The sequence below is a fragment of the Harmonia axyridis genome, chromosome 3 (assembly GCF_914767665.1).
Source record: "Harmonia axyridis chromosome 3, icHarAxyr1.1, whole genome shotgun sequence".
Taxonomy (NCBI): Eukaryota; Metazoa; Arthropoda; class Insecta; order Coleoptera; family Coccinellidae; genus Harmonia; species Harmonia axyridis.
This window is the reverse complement of record NC_059503.1, coordinates 19,769,255-19,795,051: the sequence shown is the minus strand read 5'-3', so window position 1 is coordinate 19,795,051 and position 25,797 is coordinate 19,769,255. Positions and strand designations below refer to the sequence as shown.

General features: G+C 36.0%; 1 protein-coding gene across 1 annotated transcript in view; it reads left to right on the top strand.

Annotated features, from left to right (window-relative positions):
• Positions 1 to 25,797, top strand: part of LOC123675511 (suppressor of lurcher protein 1) — a 230,051-nt gene that overhangs the window by 149,474 nt on the left and 54,780 nt on the right. The window contains exons 7-8 of the mRNA XM_045610872.1: positions 1,316 to 1,524; positions 9,649 to 9,723. Of these exons, the coding sequence (XP_045466828.1) occupies positions 1,316 to 1,524; positions 9,649 to 9,723 (284 nt within the window). The remainder of the gene's footprint in view (positions 1 to 1,315; positions 1,525 to 9,648; positions 9,724 to 25,797) is intronic.

Here is a 25,797-nt window from a genome sequence, read left to right as displayed (position 1 = left end):
CGTCTTAATTACAAGTTTCTCACTACGGTACTGAATTTCGTCTTTAACTCTAGTTTAATTACTCGAAACGTCTTCGTTTATCACGTCTTCGCCGTACTTCAAGTTTTCGGTCGTTTCGTCTTTGATTTGTTCACGACTCTTCTTAATCTAGTCCGCGAACCGTCTTTACATCGTACGTCTTAAGTTGACCGACCGAACTTGTTCTGTCTCCCGTCTTAGACTAAAGTTAAAACTGTACCGTCTGTACCCGTCTTCGGTTTAATCTTTACTGTGCTCTCTGCCGATTGGAACTACCCCCTCTCGAATATAGACCTCCCTTCTTTTCGTTTTGGCCACACCCTTAGGGGAAAGTACCATCTCTTAGTCCAATAAGAGCTTTTGCCGTACCGCCCACAGAGATCTTCGCGGATTCCTGGCAATCGAATATTCTAGAAGGACTAGAACCTGATAAACAGATGTAACCATCTGGCACGACCGTGTTGTCTTCGAACCTTATCAACCCCCCAATAAATATCTTCAAGATTTACAACTCTTGACATATCTTCGACACCTCGAAGAATAACACATCCTTTTTACATTATGTACAATAACAATTCGTTCCCTGTAAATCAATTGAAACTGTCATGCCCTCGACACTCAAAGAAACTAATAGGTCTCCAAGCAATAAGAAACAATAAGTAACTGGATCCTACATTAATGACTTGATTCGTGGGATGCCTAGGCGTATTGGGCATTTGATTGAGTTGATTGAAAGAAAAGGTGGTAATACGGACTGTTGAATTTGGATTCAGTTGTGAAATAACTATAATTAATCAAAAATAAATAATCGATAAATTTAGATTTTTTCCCATTTTTCCTATTTTGTCTCATTCTGCATAAAGAAAAGTGTAACAAACAAAGATTTTCTATAAAATATATTGCAGTTGAAATAGGGGAGAATATTCATCTAATTTCCAAAACATATATTCTTAATTTCTCATATGCGCTCTTCAAATATGTAATTAGCGCATGAATCAACAAGCGCTCAAGAGCTCCTGACTTTACATTAGCGCTTTTCCATTTTTTCATTCTCAAAACCGATTCTGCACCTCAATTTTTCCCACTATTTATACAATACGTCGTTTCTGATTCCGAAAAAGAAGTGTTATAATTCTCCTCAATTGAAATAAAATGGCAGGAATGAATTTCTACTCAAAAAAGTATAAATCAATCCCCTAGATTCAATCAATCCAACCTTGTTTGCTATGACCCAGACAAGAACCGACCGAAATTTCCAGGATGTCACCAGAGTCATTAATCTTTGATGTGCTTTCAGCTGCCTGAATAGGGCCGACATCATTAGAGTGTACGATGGAAAAACCTCAGCGGATCCAGCGATAACTATCCTCTGCAACGAGGGCACAGAAATGGAGGTACTTTCCACTGGTCCAGAGCTCTTCTTGGAGTTTGTGGCGAATTCTGATCAACCAGGTCGGGGATTCAAAGCCAGCTTCCAATTCCAGCAAGGCATTGATAATTCAGTAGGTAAATATCAGGTAGAATCATTCTTCCGAATTATTTATACCATAGGAAATTCATGTCACAGACTTGTTTCCACCTGTACATTTGATCGAGAGACATGAATGAATGCCATATGGTGGATTTCATGAAATTTTTATCCTGGTGATTTGCTCAATGAAATCATTTGTGTGTTCAATTTCAGTTCATTTTTGACACTTCCACTGATTTAAATCGAAGACTTTATCGGTCAATTGAAGGGTGTTTTTTTAGAGCTACAGAACTTTAAATTGCAATAAAACAACGATGGATTATTCGATTGACATGAATTTTATTTATCCGCAAGATAATATTGTGGAATTACATTTTAAATATGATTTCTGGCATATGACCGCCACGGCTGGCTCGGATGTAGTCCAATCCGGACGTCCAATTTTCGATGACTTTTTCCAACATTTGTGGCCGTATATCAGCAATAACACAGCGAATGTTGTCTTCCAAATGGTCAAGGGTTTGTGGCTTATCCACATAGATCAATGACTTTACATAGGCGCACAGAAAGTAGTCTAGCGGTGTTAAATCACAAGATCTTGGAGGCCAATTCACAGGTCCAAAACGTGAAATTAGGAGATCACGAAATGTGTCTTTCAATAAATCGATTGTGGCACCAACTGTGTGACATGTTGCGCCGTCTTGTTGGAACCACAGCTCCTGGACATCATGGTTGTTCAATTCAGGAATGAAAAAGTTAGTAATCATGGCTCTATACAGATCACCATTAACTGTAACGTTCTGGCCATCATCGTTTTTGAAGAAGTACGGACCAATGATTCCACCTGCCCATACAGCGCACCAAACAGTCAGTTTTTCTGGATGTAACGGTGTTTCAACATACACTTGAGGACAGTTTTGTTTGTCGACGTAGCCATTCAACCAGAAGTGCGCTACATCGCTAAACAAAATAAAATGGACGTATTGCGCGATACGTATTCCGCACAGAACCATTATAGTCCAAGAAAATGGCCAATGAAATACGAATTTTGAGGTTAAAACTTGAATTTTGGATATAAGTTATTATTTGCGAAATGAAATTGTACTATTTGTAAGCGTTCTTCAGGCGTGAGTCTATTCATAATTAATTGCCAAATCAAACAGAGAATAAATCACTTGACAGCTGTAAAATCAGTCACCATTTTGAACAGTAATGCCAACTTAAAGTTATATACCTCGAAAAAAAACACCCATTAGAATTCTATGGAACCCGTTGTGAAAGTATAAGAAATATGAAAATAGAAGATTAGTAGATTTTCAAATATATAACAGTAACATTGGAACTAATGATATCATCAAATAAGTAACACTTTTGAGCACTCATTTTCAGAACCGATTGCTCTATCTTTCCTTCACAATGACTGCAATTTTCGAATTTTGAGCCGAGAATGGTCACATACGATTCGGTTTCACTCACTGATAACGAATCTGTCTTTAAATTCAGATCTGCCTGATCAGCCGGTAGTACCAGCCTCTCGAACAGATGGATCTAGAAATTTGATAATTTCAAGGTTGATTCCGAGCTCGAATACTTCAGTTGATTACGTATATGATCAAAATTTGGCCAGGTTTTTCGTGTATACGGACGTTCGAAACTTTATTTTTCTGTAAATTTCAAAACTCTTAATTGGATCGACATAAAAGTTGAATATGCAGTGTTTTGCAATAAGAGGTTTCATTTTGATATTATAAAAAACAAGTGTATTTTAACTTTTAATAGAAATCAATGGATGTTTCGTACATTGTAAGCCACGGCTACGGTTGCAGCAACATTTTCAGCTGTATGTCTTCGATAACTTCACGAATTCTATATTTTAAGGTCTTGAATCGGTTGTGGTTGGAATAGACTTTATCTTTCACGTTGCCCAAAATAAAAGATCTGAAGGTGTTAAACCACAAGAGGTGACCAATTGTGACCATCTCATTGCATTTGAAAAACTGCATTTTTTATCATTTTATCATATCACGTTGAAGCTTGTGATTTCAAAGAACCCTGTATGATTAGGGACTTTTTTTATTACACGCAAATAATACACGGTATATGAGTAATTCTTACAAGAAATTTCAACTTCTTTTACATATTGGAGTCGTTTCACTTTTCGATGTGAACAGCAATACCGCAGCGCTGAAAATATTTCAGATCGATAGAGCAGTGGTTCCTAGCCAAAAAAAACAAATTTTCATTGAAATCGTTGCCTTCTCCTTAAAAGTCCAGGGTACCATATAGACCGTGGCCCACCCTGTATACCTATAGAAAGTTATTGGACCATGAATGATAGATCGAAAGCTTTTGAATTCCCTCAATTATTCATTGCAAGCACTAAATAGCAACAAAAAAATTATTTAAATGAACTGATTAATCTGGATATCTTCTATAAAACTCAATATATTCTCATGGCGAAATTCGTGAGTGATTATATTATCCGGGAGAAAAGCTATTTTCCTATCGATACGAATTCATGAAGCGGGAAAAAGCAGATAATATAATAAATTCATAACAGCGCCGTTGACATTCTCGATCCAGTCAGGCTACCCCTCGATGTAGATGGATCCATTAAAACATCAAAGATTGTAATTTGCTTGCCAGGTATTTCAATCTACAGTTACCACAACTCCCGAAAGAAAATGATCCGAGTGGAGGAGATACATTCGCACTACCTAAAAGGCAGTAATATGTAACAGCCCATCATTGGTGGAGACTGTGATATGATTTCCTTCTTTGTTCGCCTTCTATTGGCTCCGTCAGCAGCAGAGATCTCTTCCCGTTGATGTTATTTCGGCAGAGGAAAATTGGTTGATTCATTCGATATATCAATGCGACTCAGATATATTTCGCGCCCAATATTAGAGAATAGAGAGGAAATCTTTCTTCTTCCTGAATCTGTAAAGAATGAGACAAATTTATTATTTGTTTCGAGCTCAACAATAGGACGAATAATACAAAGCAATTTTTAAAAATTACTTCCTCCTTTGTGTTGAAACCGCAGTGAGTTTTACTGAATACAATAATTGAAAAATGAAGAAAGCAGTTTTCGAGTGTTTTTCATTCATGCGCCAATTCCTAATACAGTTTTGCGATCTCAAAGGAATCAATTGGCGCATGAATAAACGGGAGCTCGAAAGCTGCGGCTTCTACGTCAGTGCATTTTTCACGCAAAATCTCAATGTGATGGGACCTGTGGTCAAGGGTATATGGTTTTTTTTTTCAATACTCTTCTTGAACTTTATATTGGTTTGATGATGATATAGGATTGACTTTGCGCGAATTTGTTATCATATCCAAACTCAAAAGCTCAATTACGTCGGTCATGCGGTCAAAACCATAAAAAATCCAAGCAGAATATCGAAAAAAACGACTTACTTCAAGTCTTATACTTATGAGCATTCGTTCATTCACACGATAATTCTAACCTAAAAGATCACAGAACTCTATATGGGTATATGTTTAAATAGATCAGAAATTCAGAAAACAAACTTCAAGCGCGCCAAACGATGCGAAACAACCGATGACACTAGGAGAGCAAAAGTTGCCAAACCTTGGATTTCAGGAGGTAGATAGATATAAATTCTACAATTAGAAAAAATATCGGATTTCAAATATTCAAATTTGCATATTCAATCGTGAATCACTCAAATAAATATATTCAATTCTTCTTCTTCTTCTTGCTTATATGAGCTGGTAGTTCATATAGGTAGGCGTCTGCCTGTTAATAATTAATCCGCCTCTTCCGACGTAGACGTCCAGCATTCTTTCCAACGTTTCGGTGGTCTTCCCTGGGTTCTCTTCCCTGTGGGAAGATAATATATAGTAAAATTGTGGATTTGAAAATATATCATAATCCGATAACGTAATCTAACCATGTTGGGGGCATGTAAAAATTGCGTATACTCTCTATATCTATATTTATTATTCTATGCTAAAAACGCATTAGAATACAATATGTATGAAATATCCATATTTTTAAATATTCTGCTCTGTGATTACCTTATCTCATCACTTACGATCAACATTTGCATAGGTCATTTCGGAATAATTCAACTCCATCATCTCTGATGATGTCTACTTTGCTCACGAAACGCGTACCAAAAATTAAGATTTATTATTCAGATTAGATAGCTTTGAAATTGGCTATATACAGCAATTGATTATGACCGTAATGCGTATGTAGGTATATATGACCCTCCAAGATAAAATTATGTTTGATTAACTCTAGCATTTATGACAACGACATTTAATGGTGGTTTTTGCATTTGCATATTCTATGAGAAGTTTACGCTGGATTATGAAGGGTTTTCCAATAGAAATGATACAATGGTTATGATGATAATACTGTACATGGTGGGCCAATTTCGATGTTTTAGCACTACAACTTTTGAATCAGAGGAGATCTGATTGCCCATTCTCGTTCTCTTTTTCTGAGAAAATATCAAGAGTATTATTCAATTTTTGGACAGCTTCTTCTGTTTTCGAGTTATAATCGAAAATTTGAAAATGGCAATATCGAAAAATATTTATATCTCCGCTAATACTGATGATAGGGCTCTGAAATTGAAACATTTTACAGGCACTTCTACACATAGAATCCAGTGGCAGGCTGATTTTCTCGGCAGGATTTTGAATTATGAAGCTATGACCCAATTTTTTTTCTGAGCCTTTTTTTGAAAGCTTGATTTTGAATGACTCATAAATAATAGAAAATGATCCAAATACCTTTTACCATCTATATGCTATATTTCTATGGTTGTTGTTACTCAAAAATAAAAAAGAAATTGGGGCCTGTTTAACGCCACTAAGAAATTTGAAAATGTTGATGTCAGCACCAAAGTTAATGATCACCAATATTTTGAAAATGTATGATGTTCTTCTAATGGTGGCAAAAGCAGAAACTAAGCACTAATTAATGTTATAGGAACTTCTAGTTTATTTGAAATTGTTGGTGCTAAGTTCGAAGTTATTTATCATTTAATATTTCACCACCCACGACTATCAGCCATTGACAACTCATGGCGCAAAAATTGCATTTGTGTGTTATACATCATTTCTGAGTATCAACTTCAAAAGGCATCATAAATTCAAACTTTTTCCAATCTTTTCCATTCAGACCAAGTTTGTTACCAATCGCAAAAACGCCACAGTTATACGAATTAAAAAGTTATGTCTACCAAAAGCCTCGTTTCGCATTTCACAACATGATTGAAATCTGGAAAACTCCTCCAGCTCAAGTTACAGATTCAACTTTGAAGCCTGTCGCAGAGCAGAGTTCCTGAATTTTTTAATGCATCATATCCATTTCAGGTCAGAAGTATGAAGTTACGGAGTTCCTAGTGGATTTCCTCATCACATCGCAGAAAGCCTCGAGGGAAAATAATGATTGACATGACAAGTGTAATTTCTTTGATTTAAAAGGAAGAGTGAGGTAGTTGGCGTATGATATATGATGGGAGTTTTCGTTTTTGAGGATGAGTAAATATCAAGGTGATTTTCTTTCAGGGTTGGATCTTACGGGGATAAAAGGTGATTGATGTATTTTCGTAACGTTCGTTTTCTCTGTTTGCCATTTATAAGAAACCCTATATTCTTCGGTGACATTTTCATTCATTTTAGAGTTGCTCTCCACTTTTGTTGGTTTCACTTGGGGATCCCCACTGTTATTGGTTACATGTGAGGATCTCCACTATTGTATCGTAAGAGGAATCCTGTGCATTCTGTAGGCAACATTGAGTTACTTTACGAAAAATTATTTCTAGAATATCTAACGAGTTTGACTATTTTTCATCAGGAAAACTATCTATATTATTCAAAGATTGGCATGGAAATTAGAGGAAAACAAATTAGATCAATTGCACTTGAAATTGTTATTTTACATCTAAATGCAAATTTCATTTCCATCTATCCTGAAATTTTAAAATTGTGAGGAATTGTAAGAAATCCAAACCTACCCTGAGAAGTTTTGTTCTGTTCGACAGTTACCGTATATGTAGAGTCGAACAGAAAAAACGGACAGATTCGTCATCAGTCAGTCGAAACTTATCATTTGATACCATTCCAATATTTACCGAAAAAGAAAAATCTGAGGAAGCTACTGTGTAGCGAAACAATTTGTATTAATGTATTTAAAAAGGAGGAATGAAATAACTGTATTTCGATTTCGATTCAAACGCCTATTTTCGACTTCCTACTGATGAATGCGTCCTCAAAATCGATTATGTTCGCCACATTTATCTAAATACAGTTCTGTGGTCTCCCAAGAAACTTGGCTCAAAAGCTCCTGACTTAACCTCATTTCTTTTCTATTTTTTTTAATCAATATAACATTTCAGTGTTGAAATTTATCCTCTGATTGATTTCATCATTAAACCAAAGGCAATCTTCAATGCATGCGATGAAAACTTATTCCAACAACTTACGAAATTATATGGGTACATCAAAAATTAGCTGAGGATATCAAAACTGTCGTACCTTCACATTTTTGAGATTCCCATGCGACAAAAGTAATACTACATAAAACTTCCACATGTTCGAATCATATGAGAATTCCTGGATAATATTAGAGTTGCCCTCCACGAAGAAAAGAATAAAGAGTAATCCCCAATGTGTAAGTTATACAAGTTTGAATATCCAGTTTCTTGAAACAAGGATAACACTTTGCTCTCGTTTACGAGTATGCTCAGAAGCCCCAGGGAAAATTACAAATTCATCTCTATTATCAATATGACTCCGCAAAGAGAATAACATTCTCATTTGGATTGTGTTTAATGAAATGAATATTCAGAGAAATATTCTAGCGGCATCGATGTTCTTGATAACGTTTGCTTCTGGAATCTGGGAGCTGCTGTATGGATTATATACGAGGGTGAGAATATTTCGGATTCATAATTAATATTAGGGGTGGCCGCTCCTATCTGAGATATTGTTACCTTATCCAGTTGGTTGAATAGTCAATTTTGTGTTCTCTGAATCCTGTATAGGCAATTTCGATTGGCTGAATGAAAATATCAGTTTTATCGTATCATCAATTGTTATAATCCTTTTATGTGTCTATTTTTTTCATAATTATGGTTTAAATAATATTGCAACAAATGGAAAAATTCTTTAGATTCTCATAAAACAATAGTAACCCATTTATAATTCCATAGTTATCTATGTATCAATGCAAAATATTTTTGATGGATGACATTAATTTGAATCTTTTGATAATTTCCAAAATCAAAAATAGAATTCATTACAAGGTGTTATTTTGGGAGACAGGAGGGCCCCGGACGCCCCCTTAAATTTTGCTGGCCCCCCCAAAAATTTGACATGCTATGGCTAAAAGATTAGCAGAACTACAATTTTGCTTTACTTTGACCCCCCCAAAAAAAATCCGGCCCCCTTTTGGCCACCCCTGTTTCTGAAAGCTGGCGTCGTTACTGATCATAAAAAATTCCTGGTCTTGGGCTGTACTAATGACTCCTTCTCACGAGAAAATTTGGAATTTTCTAGCTCTGTATCCACAATTTTCGTTTGATAAACATTATTGACATATTTGTAAATTTTCACTCTTTCCTTCAATTGTAAACATGTCGTGATATGGAAGCTTTTGGCCATAAAGGCAAAGATGTATATTCTTTCGCAAAATGATAAAAATGCCTAATTTTTATCAAGTTCGCCTATAACATATCCATTTTTGCTCCATTTCAATCTATTCGATTGTTGTACATAAAAATTATCAATTGGTTAATTTCAGGTGATTTTTTAATAGTAATGTGAATATAATATATAACCGGTATAATTTCTATGTACCAGAACCTGCAGCGCCATCTGCGGGAATGCGGCGAAAGTAACTGGAAATCCTGGATCCTAGCGCCAGAAGGGTGAGCCGGAAAGTATGGGAAAAAGGGGAAACTTCCTTACCGCCGGCATCGATTAATTCAATGTTTTCAATCGCAGCTCATATAGATTTCTGTAATATAAATAAAATGTAGGAAACATGAAAAGCAAATCTGAAAATGTGTTCTGTAAATTTGGTGTCGAAATTTCCTCGAGTCTAATCTTTACGAATGACATACTCTAAAAAACATTTCGGAGGTTAATGGCTGCTGATACGTTTTTTTTTTCAGAAATACAGAAGGTGTCAAAACCTAGTGGAAATGTCCTGAGCATTGGTGATGGAGAGCCTAGTGCTAGTGAAGCTAGTGAGTAAAACTTGTCTGTGTTTAGTTATTATCACAAATAGTATACCAACTTCATACGCAGAAAAAGTTTGACTTTTTATAGTAAACCTGTGTTTACCGAGGTGGGTAATTGAAGACCCATAAAAATTCACTTCTCCGTTTAAAATATGTAATTTTTTTCAAAAGTTTTGAAATTCATCAAAATCTGGAGATTCAACTTTGAACAAGATTTATATTAACTATCGTTATAATAATTGATAGATCAATGAAATATTTGCAAAGTCATGCTAAAGTAATTCTGACAGAAACGAAGAATAAAAGTTGATAGTTCAGGCTACAATTCTCCTTGCGGCAGACGGAAAAGTAAATCATCGTTGATATAGCAACACATTTACCTCTGGCGGAGCAAAATTTGAACTTTTCGATGTTCTTTTTGGTCAATATATGAAGTTGTTATTGTACGTTTCAAAAAAAATGTATAGAGATAGATAATATATTGCTCCTTCTTTCTCTTGTCAAAAAATGATATATGTTAGCGTAAGCTTTTGAAATGTTGTCATCTAGTATTTAATGAAGAGGTTATCCATTCGAAATATTTACGTTGGCTCATTTTACACATGAATCGAGTAAAATAACACTGCAAATTTTATACTATGCATTGTTGACCTCTTCACGAAATGCCTCGCCATCACTAGCCATCGCAAAAATATGGTGACCGCTTTGAAGTCATTCCAGATACTGGAGTTCATTTGAACTTCAAAACTGGAGGGCGAGTTGAAGACAACGACGATAAATGAAGAAAGCTGCTTTACGGGGGCACAATAGAACATGAGGTGGCGATGCAATGAACCACTCCTCAAGGATACAAACGTTTCATAATTTTTTGGTAATCAGGACCTGGATTTTCCTTGTTATGACCTCGGAAAGAAATGAGCAAAATTCATGAATCACCCTATATCTCGGTAACCAAGGCAGTCAGAACCACCGCGGTATCCTCTGTAGTGATTCTGTCTGCTCACAGATGGCGCTATGGCTGTTCGCGCCACACTACTTCGGCCATGGCATATCTAGAGGGGTCGTCGCGTTGCAACAGAGTCACTTCTCCAAGATGGTCTGAGAAGGTGTGTCTTAGGCAGAGATGGCTGGATGGCCTAACCGATAAGTACACCAACGATTTCGAGATGAAACACAAAACCCCTGGGAGAGGGCGCACCTATAACTTGGCTCTAGAACGACTCGCCAAAACTCTATTCACTGTTTTCGTTTTGCGGTTTACCAATGAAACACCCTGTATGAGCAATCGAAATATATGAGAATTTCAATAACATCGGTAGAGAAGAGACACCAATCGTTCATAGCTCCTAGTACCCAGCAAACAATCTCCCCCGAATGAAACAAACTGAATATTTAGGGTTTGAGAAAGTATAAATGCCTTATCCGGAATTTTATGTGTATAGCTGTAGGATCCAGTCATTGTTCCTGTAAATAATTGCTATGGTCAACAGGATGCTTGGAGACCTATTAGTTCCTTCAAGAGTCGAGGGCATGACAGTTTCAATGGATTTACGGGAAAGAATGGTTGTTGTAAATAATATAAAAATGAAGTATTAATTCTTCGGGGTGTCGAAGACATGCCAAGTCGATTGTAAATCTTAAGAGATTTACTGGGGCTTGGGAAAGCTTGAAAACGAGACGGTGGTACCGAATGTCACATATGGTCCTTCGAGAATGCATGGCTTCGATTTTCAGGAATCCGCGAAGAGCTTTGTGGGCATTACGGCAAAACTCTTATTGGGCTAGGAGTGGTACTTGGTACTTTCCCCCGATATCGGGGTGCTGCTAAGGATGTGGCCAAGTACAAGTCCGGTCTAAGCCGAGTAAGTTCCAGCCGGTAGACAGTTTAAGTTCGGTCTAAGTCGAAGTAAGAGGAAATTAAGTCTGAGTCGAGGGAAGAGTAAGTTCGGTGGTCAAGACTTAAGACGTACGACGTAAAGACGGTTCGCGGACTAGAATAAGATGAGTCGCGAGAGAATTAAAGACGAGACGACCGAAGCTAGAATTAAAGATGAAGACGTGATAATTAAAAGTGTTCAATTATTACAAACCCGAACAAAGTCACGGAGAAGAAGACGAAAGGCCAGGTAATCGAATCATACCTCTAGGCGATCGATTGAACAAGCCCACATATCAATGAAACAGACTGTATATTGCTTAATTGTTCTCAAAAAATAATTGATGAAAAGGAGAGAAACAATTACCAAGAAATAAGTCCAAAAACAAAAGAAAACCGAGAACTGCAGGGCTCAACATTAATATTCTTATTCACCTTGTATTCAGTTTCTAACAATTAGCTCGTTAGGCTTCGACCGCCGACCGCAACTATAAAATTTCCCAATTGGTTCGATCCTGACGAATCCGCAAATTACCGCAGCAATTTATTAATATAACGAACAAAACGGCTCCCCCAGCAATAATGAAATGTTGCAGAATTCCGAATAACTACATCCTTCCACAAAGGATTACCCGAACGCCTTGTACACCGAATAGGGTTATGCATAATTAACAGCAACTCGTGCCGTTAGTGTTTGCATTATTCAGATGGGTGGATTCCATAGAAGGGATTTCAATGCTCACCTCGCAAATGACCCTATTATGTACGCCTCATAATGAACCGGTATGAAAAACTGAATCTTTGGGATCTCTCCATCCTGGATGTCCTTTTTAATTACCATTTGAAGAGAAGTGGGTGTTGACAGTCAATTAGATGGATAGAAAGATTCAACCTTGAATTGTATGAGTTTGGATGCATTGGCAAGGGCGTAGATTTTTTTTTCTTGGGGGGGGGTGATAATCGAAATACTTTGATTGAACCAAATTACTCGAAATAATTTTTTTATTACCAATTCGGTTGTTCTTACTTTATACTGCATGTTCCTAAATTAGAGTTACGGAGGAATATGAAAGATTCCTTGGATAATTTTAGGAATAAAAGTCCCAGCAATATAATCTCGCAAACGCTTTGTTTTCGAGATACGGGGTGTTTCTAGTGTGTCGTAGTTTTTAGCGATGCTTATCTCAGTTTATCAAATCTTTAGTATTCTTCGCTACAGAGTGGGTAAATAAGTACCAAAACTTATAATTAATTTATTCATTACAACTGACTAGCTGAATCTTCAAAATAATTTGGATTTTTCTGAGGATTACTAGAGAATTGATTGAAATATTTTCTCGAAATCGATAGCAAATACGATAAAACTATAACAACCAAAAAGTGTAGTATTGGACCTGAGTTTTATTTACATTTTTTAAACCTCCAGCGGTTCACCAAAAAATAGTTCTGAAGGAAAGAATCAGGCACCCTTCCAGAAAAAATATCACCCAGTGGATTTGCATTCAAAATTATATAACATGATGAAAACTAAAATTGGAATATCTATGGTCAATTTGAATTAATTATCTTGTGGAGGGAAGGTTATATGAGTAAAAAAATTCAAACTTTAACACCTGTATCTCAAAAACAAAGCGTTTGGGGACTCATGTTATAGACTTTTTTTTTCAATGATCCAAAAAATATATTAATTCAGGAACACCGTGTAGATATAGTCAATTCAAAACTGATGTCTCCTCAAATAAATTGCAATTTGAATGAAACACGGAATTGTACACATCCCACACAATTTTTCTATGCGAATTACTCAGTTCAGTTGTTTGATAAGTGCACTATTGTTATTTTGTGACGAGAATTATACAAAAAACCGAAAACAACAGGTAAGTGTATACCGATGACGGATGCAAAATAACAGATGGCAAATAAGCGGCTGAGAAAGCGGATAGATAAAGGAAAATAATAAACCTCGGACAAAGTCGTGTCTGTAGTGCAATAAAACTTCTGAGCCGTGAAAGGGTCCAATTTTTTACTGCCGTGCGGATTTTGAAGAAAAGTAAAATGATTATTGGTTCATCTTATGGAAAAATTTTCGTTCTTCGTCATTGCGAGAATTCGCGATATGGTAATTTGGCAATCTTGGGGGGGGGGGGGTAATTACCCCCAGTACCCCCATTTCTGCGCCCTTGGGCATAGGTATTTACTACACAACAAAGATACACTGAATATTTCTTCTTATATTCGAAAAAACATGCAGACTACTTAGCAATATGTAACTGACTCCACCAAACAAGTGAGTGAGTGATTAACCGGAGAAATGTTGAGCAAACTATTTTATTTAATACTTACTAGTACGCCCATAGATCTACCTTGTTGGTAGATCAATATATCCTGTAGATCTACCTAATAGGTAGATCAATGTTGTCCATAGATCTACCTTGTAGGTAGATCAATGTTGTCCATAGATCTGCCTTGTAGGCAGATCATCATAGCCCATAGATCTACCTTTCAGGTTGATCAATATAGCCCATAGATCCATATTTTAATTCATTCATAAATACTGCCATATCTCCTGTAAAATCGATATCGCACTGTATAAAAAATATTCATCGCACGTATATCTTCGCAAATTATGCAAGAGAAAACAAATCTAAAGCTCTTATTCCAATTTCCAGATTTCATAAGGTCTCGATTTTCCAGAAATGAATAATTGGCGCTTGAAAATTGTACACCCTGTATATAATCGTCAATCCCCACCTGTATACCTTCAAGAATTATGCAATTGAATGATAACCCATAGAGCTAACATGACAACTATAAGAAAAGTTTTCAGTTCTCCAGAGACATTTCGGAAATTGTACACTCTGTATAAACGTTATTCATCGCACGTATATCTTCGCAAATTATGTGAGAGAAATCTAACTTGAAATTTCAATTTTCAGATTTCATAAGTTTTCAATTTTACAGAAAAGCATAATTGGCGTTCGAAAATTGTACACCCTGTATAATATGGTCAATTTATCGAAAAACCTCCAATAGGCAACTTGAAAAAAAACAATGTATAATCGTTATTCTTATATGTACTTTGAAAATCGGAAAAACATAATTATATGTGTATACTACGAAATCATTCACACAATAGACTAAACAAAAAATTGATCCATTTCAATAATCCGAAGCATTCACCGCCAAATAATATAAAAATTAATAACTGGCGAAAAATTAAGAAAAAAAAAATTATCACCTGCTGCAAGATTTGAACTCGCATCCCAAAAGAGACCTCAGATTGTACGACCGCATCCCTAACGACCCGGCCACAATGCTTTTGAATAATTATGTGCATTTGTGCTCCTTATAGGAATAATGTCAAAATAACTGGTGACAGAGATTCTATAAATTGATGAATTTTCATGAATTTCGTTTAAAAAATCGTTAAATATAAAGGAAATCGAATTAAAATATCTCTACCTACCAGTTTTCTTCGCCTCAAATGCTGATATCTTTCCAAAATGATATATTTACCTTGACAATTCACATGAAACGGAATGCTTCAAGATTTGACCAATTTCCATGAAAATTTCCACAAAACGCAAAAATACCATCATAAAAGGGCGGTACATACAGGTGTAGTCTATTATTTCCTCAAATTTCTCGTTAAAAACTTTTCACAATAACCAAATGACTCCTGTAGAGGCTTCTGGCAAACCAAGCTTTCCACTGACACAAAACGATTCCGCTTGAAAATATCATAAAATATACATGGAAAAAGGTATATAAATCGCATCTGATTCATCTTTTCTTGCATATTTCCTCTCGATTCGTCCAAATTTCAACATTTCCATTAAAATATCATCTGACGTTTCCCATTTTCATTCTGTATTTCGACGATTTCATGAATGAGCACAGAATTGGTTAAAACGTCAGAATATTTTGAATAGATTATTAAATTGATCCTTGATTTTATTATACAGTTATTCATATTTCAAATAGTTCTATTCATCAAGAGCCCTCTAATGGACACAGTAAAAATAATATAAAACCTAAATATTCTAGAAACGTCAATTGCCGCGGACGTTTCTAGGCCCGTTGCTACCCAAGGACATCGTAGTATTTTCCTATTGGTCGTTCACGTCGACGTGAATCTGGAAATTCGTCGGGAAATTTCCCAAACTTTATCCGTTCATTCCCAGGTAATCCCGAAAAATCGGGAAACGGGAATATCCGCGGGAGTTAATTCGACATTTTCTCTTTCTTTCCGTACTTTTAGTTTTTCTCGCATCTCTCCCAGAGCCGAGAACACTCGACCTCAAAATCGGTCCAAAATCGTTCGATTTTCGGTGGGAGGAGCGCTTACGAGTTTAATATAGTATATAATTCAATACGGTCTTTTAATCTCGAAATTATTTTATTAGGAAATCTCAGCACTTCCAAAAACTTTTATTTCTTCTTCTTTCTTATATGAGCTGGTAGTTCATATAGGTAGGCATCTGCCTGTTGATAATTGGTCAGCCTCTTCCGACTTAGACGTCCAGCAATCTTTCCAACCCCTGGGTTCTCTTCCTGTTTGTTCTGCCTTGCACCTTTTCTATACAGGGTGTTATGTTATAAGTGTCCGATATTTTACAGAACGATTCCTCAGTTATTAATAAGGTGAAAAGTTTATAGAAACATGGGTCTGCAAAGCCTTCATTTTCACAAAATTTTATCGGATTAAATTCTGCTGAAAATTTGTATAGAAAACAGAGGTCTGAAATTGTTATGGTCATACGAAAACCCAGGTACTAAAGTAATTTCTGAGGGAACGAACATTCATAAAAATTTCTGATTGAATATCTGCCCATGTTTTACATTAGACGTGGTCTTACAATCACGTATATCAAGGTATTCGTAGAGTAATAGGAGATTTCAGCACAGTGCAGCAAACTATATGGAAAATTCGAGTTCTCGAGTGCTTTATATTACAAAGTTCTCCGTAGGTAAACATCTCAAATCCTTCTATGTATATCACCATTTCTGATATAACATAGTTTTATACGATACCTTCTACTTCATGTAACTCCTATATATCTACTATATTCAATAGTTTGTTCATCCTGAGTTAAAACTTTCTTTACTTTATTTGTTATAGGTACGAAGTATAACTTAGGATTATAGACTATCAGAAGGAAATTACTATTTTCAATAGAAAGGGCTGTGATGCCGCCTATTGTTTCGAAATGTTTTGACCTTAGTGGATGATAATGATTACTTTCCGTAATTTTTTTGCAAACTCGATAAAAGGATCCTGTTTTATTACTCAGATTCCATTAATAATGGACTGAATTTTGTTTTCAAATTAATTTATTTTCAGTAGGTACCTACAACAAAACGAAGGACACTTCTTGAAACATGATGAAATCAATTCTTAAAAAAATTTTTCAAATTTTTTCCTTGACAATTCGTCAAAAGTAAAATGAACCTTTCTCTTTTTATTATATTAGGATATTGTCAGTCCATAAATTAGTCAGTTGGTATCGATCTTCTAGTTCGAGAACCTTATTTTTCTTATAAATACATATTCAGATATTTTGCAATAGCAATATAACTGAAAATTATTAGCCCTAGTATGAAGTTTGTGATGTTTATCATTCCATTCCATTCTAATTTTTTTTCGTGATGAAGGATGAAATGATAGAGAGGTGACAATAACAGTATATTACTAGTATAAGCGATTTTATGATTAACTTGGAATTTGTACCTGAAAGTATGCAATAAAATTAATATAAAAGTATACAAGATGTTCCTGAATTGAAGGTACAACCTATAATGAGAGATTCTTAGGATTATAAAGGTTAAATGATGAAGGATATTCAACGTACGCCTGTCTTTATGTTAATTTTGTTATTCAATTTGTTAACCGTCTACTCAATTTGTACAGATTGAGTTATTTTGAATTTTTTTTGGTTGATTATTAATTTTTCTTTTTTAGAATTGGAATAATATTCCAAGACAAAAATGAACCAAATATATTCTCATAAAGAAGATATATAATTGTGAAGCAATAGACACAAAGTGGTCAATTTTTCATACTCAGATTCTTAGGATTATTAAAAAAATATAGTGTCCTATAAATATGGGACTGCAAACTCTCTGTTTTCGGGCTACAGAATGTTGGAATTTTTTCTCATGAAATCTGCACTTCAATAGAAATTTGGCATAGTTTCCCAGTTTAGAACTTACATAACGTGCTATGCCGATTCTGATTGGAAACCTACAGGATGATATTTTTCTAGGAAAATTATCCCTTCTCCTCCCATACTTTTTTGTAGTACCAAAAAATATTTAAAAAAAAATCTCATCTAGTACTAAACTTTTTTATTTTTCAAAACAATTCCTTCGAAATCCTCCGGGAAATACGTTTAGTTAGCTCTGATGAATAAATAAATTTTTGGATTCAATCTTCAGTTTTCCGATCTGCAGCAAAGATTCAATAAACTCTGTTAGTCCATGTTTATAGAATATTTTTTCTTGAATGTATCCAAGGATTCATTTTCGTGTATACCTCCAATTTAGAAACACCCTAGATTGTGAAAAAATTGTATATATTCATAAGGAAATTCACTAAATCCACGAAAAGGAACGGGCATATAAAACAAAGCGATATATAAAATCGACGTTTCCTACACTTTCGAATAGGAATAGGTTGAATAGGTCTATCAAGTAGGTACTGAAGCAATAAATGAATCAATAATTCATCATTGCCTTCATAAATTGGCCCCACAGGCTGAAATGCGTCACTTTCTTTTTTACATGGAAGCCCAGATCGAAATCTTAGAATTATTTATCTCGGTTTCTCTGCTCCATCTTCCAATAAACCTTTGCGCGCTTTTTCTAGGTGAACAGCGGGATATCTAAGTTCTCTAATTTTCGATTTTTCTGCTAACAGTGGGTTCGGCACACTGATGATAAATTCGAGATCAAATACAATTCTATCCATTGTAATATTGTGACGAAATGATCTGTCCAAGTAACGTCCGCTGAAGAATGCAAGAACTCAAGTTTAATATCTAATGTAGGTACCTATTTATCGGACTCAAAAAAAAGTATAAATGTAGGATCCAGTTTATTGTTCCCTGTAAATAATGGTGATGGTCAACCGGAACCTATTAGTTTCTTTTAATGTCGAAGGCATGACAGTTTCAATAGATTTACAGGGAACGAATTGTACATAATGTAAAAAGGATGTGCTATTCTTCGGGATGTCGAAGAATGTCATATGTCGATGGTCAAACTTAAGGGATTTATGGGGTTGGGAAAGGTTTCGGAACAAGACGATTATGCCACATGTGTTTCATGCTTTTTCTCATGCCCTATTTCTTCTAGAATGTTCGATTCCAGGAACCGGAAGATCTTTGGGGGCGGTACGGCGGAAATCTTATTGGACTAGGGGGATGGTACCTTCCCCAAAGGGTGTGGTCAAACCGAGACAGGGTAGTTCCAATCGACAGAGAGAACAGTGCAAGTTAAGCCGAAGACGGGAACAGTTAAGATTAAACCAAAGACGTGTACAGACGGTACAGTTTAACTTAAGTCGAAGACGAGACAAGTTCGGTCGGTCAACTCAAGACGTAAAGACGGTTCGCGGACTAGATTAAGACGAGTCGCGAACAAGTTAAAGACGAGACGACCGAAATCTTGAAGTACGACGAAGACGTTTCGAGTAAACAATTAAACGTGTTAAAGACGAAATTCAGTACCGTAGTGGGAAACTTGTAATTAAGACGTAATTAAGATCTTCCCAATACCGAGTTTGTACTGTATAATTGTGGCTTTGTAAATAGATGTGAATAATTCAAAAGAGTTTCATTATTTTAAATCCAACAAAGTCACGGAGAAAAGACGAAAGGCCAGGTAATCGAATCATACCTCTAGACGATCGATTAACCAAGCCTACATTTTGGGGGCTCGTCCGGGATTGAATTGTGAGAAGCCTACATTTTGGGGGCTCAACCGGGATCGAAGTTGATTTTCAAGGAGAAAATCAACCGGGATCTGTGGAGTATTTTCAAGGAGAAAATCGTCCGGGATCAAAGTGAAAAGCCTACATTAAGGAGAAAATCGTCCAGGACCTGAGAGGAATTTTCGAATATTCGACGTAGACGAGAATATTCTACAAAAGAAGGAAGATCAACCGAGAGACGAGGAGAAGACCATCTAGGAAGTGTGTGAAGTGATAAAAGGTCATTTTTGTGTAACAGTGTGAATAAAGGATTACGTTCAACAAGACGAGGAATTGTACAAGGTAGAAATTTTTCTTTTAAGACGAGGCTAGGAAAAATTCATAAGCTGTTGGTTCTGCAATTCCATTTGACTTAATTTGATTATTCACTGTTTTTGACTTTTATTCACTTGAGAATTTTTTCCTGTATCTGTTTTTCTCTGGTATATTTTAATCAGGATTGAAGACGAATATTTTGATCTCCGATTCTGAAATCTGACGATTTATTTTCTGTAAATTTAGTGTGTTGATTTTGCTTTTTTGTTCCTTATTCCCATTCATTTTTGTGTGTGTCCATTTTATTTTGTGTTACTGTTGCTTTTATTTGTGAGCGGTTACTGAATTTCTGTCAACGGGTAAAGTAAGACGATTCAATTTAATTTCATTCCGTTTCGACGTAGATACTTAAATTGAAAATGTACTCGTTAGGCGAAATAAAACATATTGAAGACGGTATTTCGAAAGCCAAAGTTCCGGCTATTAGAGCGCTGCACATAGCTTGTTTCGGGACCGAAGGTGACAAATACAAAAGACGTAGGGCAATACGAAACTTTGACGGATTTGATTGGGACAAAGACGATAACGAACATCAAGACAAAATCAAAGACGTTGAACAAAAATTGACTGAGACTGATTTAGAGGCGGTATGCCAAATTTTGAATTTGCCATACGAGGGTTCTACGGAAGAAATCGCCAAAAGGGTGTGCGATTTCTTGTGTGGTCCCCTTTTAGAGAAAGACGACGACGGTGACGATGACGATGATTTAGTTAGCTCTGTTTCTGTATCGGTGTCGAAAATGAAGCTCGAAGAGGAAAACCGTAATTGTCGAAGTAGTTTCTCTTTGACGTTTAGGGACGTAGAAGATTCCATTCGGCAATTCACGGGGGCCGATAATTATCCGGTAGGGAGATGGATTGAGGACTTTGAAGAAATGGCTGCGATGACGGGTTGGTCAGATCTTCAAAAATTGATATTCGCGAAAAAATCTCTATCGGGTTTAGCGAGATTGTTCATTCAATCACAGACAGGAATAAAGACGTGGGCATCTTTAAAAGAGCGGCTATGCGAGGAATTTGAAGTCCGTGTGAGTTCGGCGCAAATTCACAAACTCCTGGATAGCAGGAGAAAGAAATCTAGTGAGAGTGTACAAGAGTACATTCTCGCTATGAGAGAGATCGGCAGTAGAGCCAATATTGAAGAAGAAGCGGTGATACAATATATTATAGACGGTATTGCGGACGCTTCCGCGAATAAAATAATATTGTATGGCTCGAAAAATTTTGGTGACTTCAAGCAGAAGGCCAAAATTTATGAGGAAATCACCAAGAGGGGAGATTCTCACTTTCAGAGAAAAGAGGTAAGGTCTAACGGTATAGAAAAGCGAACGGAGAAGAAAGAAAAATATTTCATTAAAGACGGGAAAAACGGTGCGCAAGCAAGCAGCGAATCTTGCTTTAGTTGCGGTCGAAGAGGGCATAAGTCGAGGGTATGTCCAGATAAAAGCAAAGGAATAAAATGCTTCCGATGCAATGAACATGGACATATTGCCGCGAGTTGCAAGGAAAAGGTTGAAACCACGGAAGTGGCCGTCATAGAATCAGTGCCTAAAAATGCGGTCAAGCTTGTTTTTGGGGCGTTTGCAGTTGAGGCTCTCTTTGATACCGGAAGCGAAATAAGCATTATTCGCGAGGATATTTTTAATTATTACCTGCGTCACTTACCGTTAGATAACGACGTCACCATCATTAGAGGTTTGGGTCATTTCAAAGTGAAAACGATGGGTTCTTTGAAATTAGACGTAAAGATAGATAGACAATTGTTCAACCTTAAATTTCATGTTATCCCTAAGGGATCATTGGGATTTCAAGCGATTCTTGGTACCAATATTCTGAAACAGGCTACTGTTTTAATTGGGGAAGAAGGGATTAGCGTGAGATCAAAGGAACAAGCGGTTGCGAACAGTTGGTTGATGCATATCGCCATCGACGACGACGAAGATAGAATTCATGTAGAACACATCGATAGTAAACCTTGTAAAATTAAAGACGTTAAATTGACCCAGACCTACATAGCGAATAAAAAGAAAGACGTTGAATTGAAGATTAAGAAGGAACGCATAAGCCAGGTAACGATTACGACCGATGTTCCCAGAAGAAATAGTAAGGGGGAAAGGGTCAAAATGCGTGAAAAGGAAAATCGGTCAGTGGTTGCAGCGTTCGAAAATGACATGACAAAAGACGATAAAAAGCAAACAAGAAGTAAATGCGCAGATCAGGTACCTAAGGTACAAAGGGATGGCCGACGAAAACATGATCGACGGAGAAAGAAGGTCGAGACGTACCAGGTAGGAAAGCTTGTTGCGATAAGGCAAACGCAATTCGGCGCGGGTCAGAAGCGTAAAAGAAAGTTTTTAGGCCCATATGAGGTATCGCGACCAAAGAGGAATGACAGGTACGACGTGAAAAAAGTCGGGGTTCATGAAGGTCCTATGAGGACATCTACATGTGCGGAATTCATGAAACCATGGATACCTCACGAAGACGAGGACGATGATGAGTTCGGGTCGAACTCTAATTTTTAGGGGGGTCGAATGTAGGATCCAGTTTATTGTTCCCTGTAAATAATGGTGATGGTCAACCGGAACCTATTAGTTTCTTTTAATGTCGAAGGCATGACAGTTTCAATAGATTTACAGGGAACGAATTGTACATAATGTAAAAAGGATGTGCTATTCTTCGGGATGTCGAAGAATGTCATATGTCGATGGTCAAACTTAAGGGATTTATGGGGTTGGGAAAGGTTTCGGAACAAGACGATTATGCCACATGTGTTTCATGCTTTTTCTCATGCCCTATTTCTTCTAGAATGTTCGATTCCAGGAACCGGAAGATCTTTGGGGGCGGTACGGCGGAAATCTTATTGGACTAGGGGGATGGTACCTTCCACAAAGGGTGTGGTCAAACCGAGACAGGGTAGTTCCAATCGACAGAGAGAACAGTGCAAGTTAAGCCGAAGACGGGAACAGTTAAGATTAAACCAAAGACGTGTACAGACGGTACAGTTTAACTTAAGTCGAAGACGAGACAAGTTCGGTCGGTCAACTCAAGACGTAAAGACGGTTCGCGGACTAGATTAAGACGAGTCGCGAACAAGTTAAAGACGAGACGACCGAAATCTTGAAGTACGACGAAGACGTTTCGAGTAAACAATTAAACGTGTTAAAGACGAAATTCAGTACCGTAGTGGGAAACTTGTAATTAAGACGTAATTAAGATCTTCCCAATACCGAGTTTGTACTGTATAATTGTGGCTTTGTAAATAGATGTGAATAATTCAAAAGAGTTTCATTATTTTAAATCCAACAAAGTCACGGAGAAAAGACGAAAGGCCAGGTAATCGAATCATACCTCTAGACGATCGATTAACCAAGCCTACATAAATATACTTGATTTTTGTTGACTGTGAATTCATTCCAATACGCCTCAAATCAAATATAAATATTGAAACCTGAAAAATCGTTTTACAATTGATGAGAATCACTGATCTCTCGTCCTCTTGAAAAAAAAGCGATATTTCTCTCAAAGTAGCTACTTTCTCAACGTGACGTGAAGTACTTCCGTTCCTTCAGGAATCCGAATTCCCATAGGGCTCATTTGTAGACTTCCCTTTTTCATTCAACGGAGTGTACCGATTCTAATATAAAAGGAAGAGAGTTTTTTGACGCGAATTCAAACAACGAACATCTACGTAAATGGTTTTTTGAAGGATTAAATCCTGTGGCAGCTTCCGCATTCGACAAAAGACTGTATGCAAGTTTCTACTCTGGATACATTTTATTTCGAATGGAAATGCTTGCGGATTCTTAAGAATTGTAAAGAACAATTATACGTTGTCGTTTAAGAACATCTTTCCAACTGAATGGGTATATTTCGTTATCATAGGAAATGTTTCGAGTTTCGATTCAAATTCAGTAGATAAAAGATGATCATCTGAAATTTTTCACAATGTATCCCAGCAAAAATACTTAAGAATCCTTCATCATTATTTTTCGACAATGTGGTAGTTTATAATTTTCAATTCATTTTCAATTAATTTTATTTAGATATAATTCGATCCTAGAATTCGTGCGCTACAGGAAAAGCAAAAAGTCAAGGAATTAGATTGAAAAAAATAAATTCAAATGAACTTGGATCATATTATCTTGATATCGAATGACTACCTACATTGCTAGCATGAGAGTAAAGTATTTGATAATATGATAGCTCAGTGTAAGTAACATAGATAGAGGGAGCATACGTCATTTTCGGTAGGCAAATTTTGGCCTCAACAAGAACTATCAATTTTACAGAAGGGGCGCGGAAGTGAAAATTTTTTTTCGATATTTCACTCAATTCGAGCGTTTCTCCAAAAAGAAAACACTTCTTATGTCCCATTGTGAATCAACGTTTCATATTCACTCAAAATGTAATGAGATAAATACCTAAATATATCAGAAATTCAGAAAACAAATTCAAATGAGGTGAAGCAACTGATGATAGGAGCACCTTGGTAGATACAGAAAAAATACATATTCTTCTTCTTCTCGATAGTGCCAATCCGTTATCGGATATTGGAGACCATTTTGGCTATTGCTTACTATAAATTCGACAATCAGGGAAAATGTTGAATTCCAAATTTCCATATTTAATCGGGAATCACTCAAATAAATAGATTTCATTCAATATAATATCAATTCATATTGATATAGTAAAATTGTGGATTTGAATAGTTATTTATAATATATATATATATATATTCTTTTGAGAAAGAGCAAATACAAAATATTAATTTCAAACAATCAAGCATATGTGTCGATGAATCTCAGTATTAGCAGAAGGCATTGATATTCTTCCACGAGTTCAAAATTCAAAAACGAGCCACGAAGTGGCGAGTTTTTGAATGAACGAGTGGTAGAATGAGCATTCTGTACGAGTATTATACATTATTTTCTCTAATCCATTGCATTTTCAATGAAATTAATGAAATATTTCCATAAATATCATTTAGTGATTTTTACATTGAAAAATGTTGGTTGGCAGAACTGATTTCTTTAAGGCAAATTTCAAATGAATTGACAGATAAAGCTGTGGCGGAAAGTTCGGAGTACCAACATATAATAATAAAATATAACCATGAAAACTATGCGTTTCTGATATATGTTCTACAAGATGTGGAAGAATGAATAGAATAACCACAGAATTAGAGAAAATATATTATCGTTTTAATTTTGATTTGAATAGTCCAAGAAACAACTGTTTGAAAGTTCCTAACTAAAAAAAAGTTGAAGTTTCCAGTTAAGCTCTTCGATGCTGAAAATGATGCTTCAGAAGTAATATCAGGATGAAGGGTTGAAAGGATAAAGAAGTTATTTTCAATCCAATTCAGAAGATGGTGAAATCCTCCGAATGAGAAATCACCTACAATGTATTTACTTGGTCTATAATGAATAACTTATTAGTTCAGATGAAGATGAAAGAATACTTTTCCTAGATGAATTTGGAATATTTCAATTATTTGACGAGAATAATCAGCGCAAGAAAAAAAATACTTTGGCGAGATGAATTGATTGATTAACATGTGTATTATCCTTGTGAATTTCACGTCGCCTATGCCAAAACATGATGCCTGACCTAAAAGGGCAGGTCATGAAATTTGTGAACTGACACAATACATAAAATATTTGAAAGGACCTAATCAGTAACCTACCCTTGATATTTGATATGGATTTTTGGAGATGAAAGAGGGAATAATAAACGATAATTGTGTAATTTTTTCTGTTCTTAGCGCTTGTTTATCTGTTCATCACAATATCTGAAATTTCAAATTTTGTGCCGGAAATAGTTTCAAATGATTCAAATCTTTGATGACCCATTCGATTGAGTTCATGTCAACTCGATGAATCTGAACAAGAAA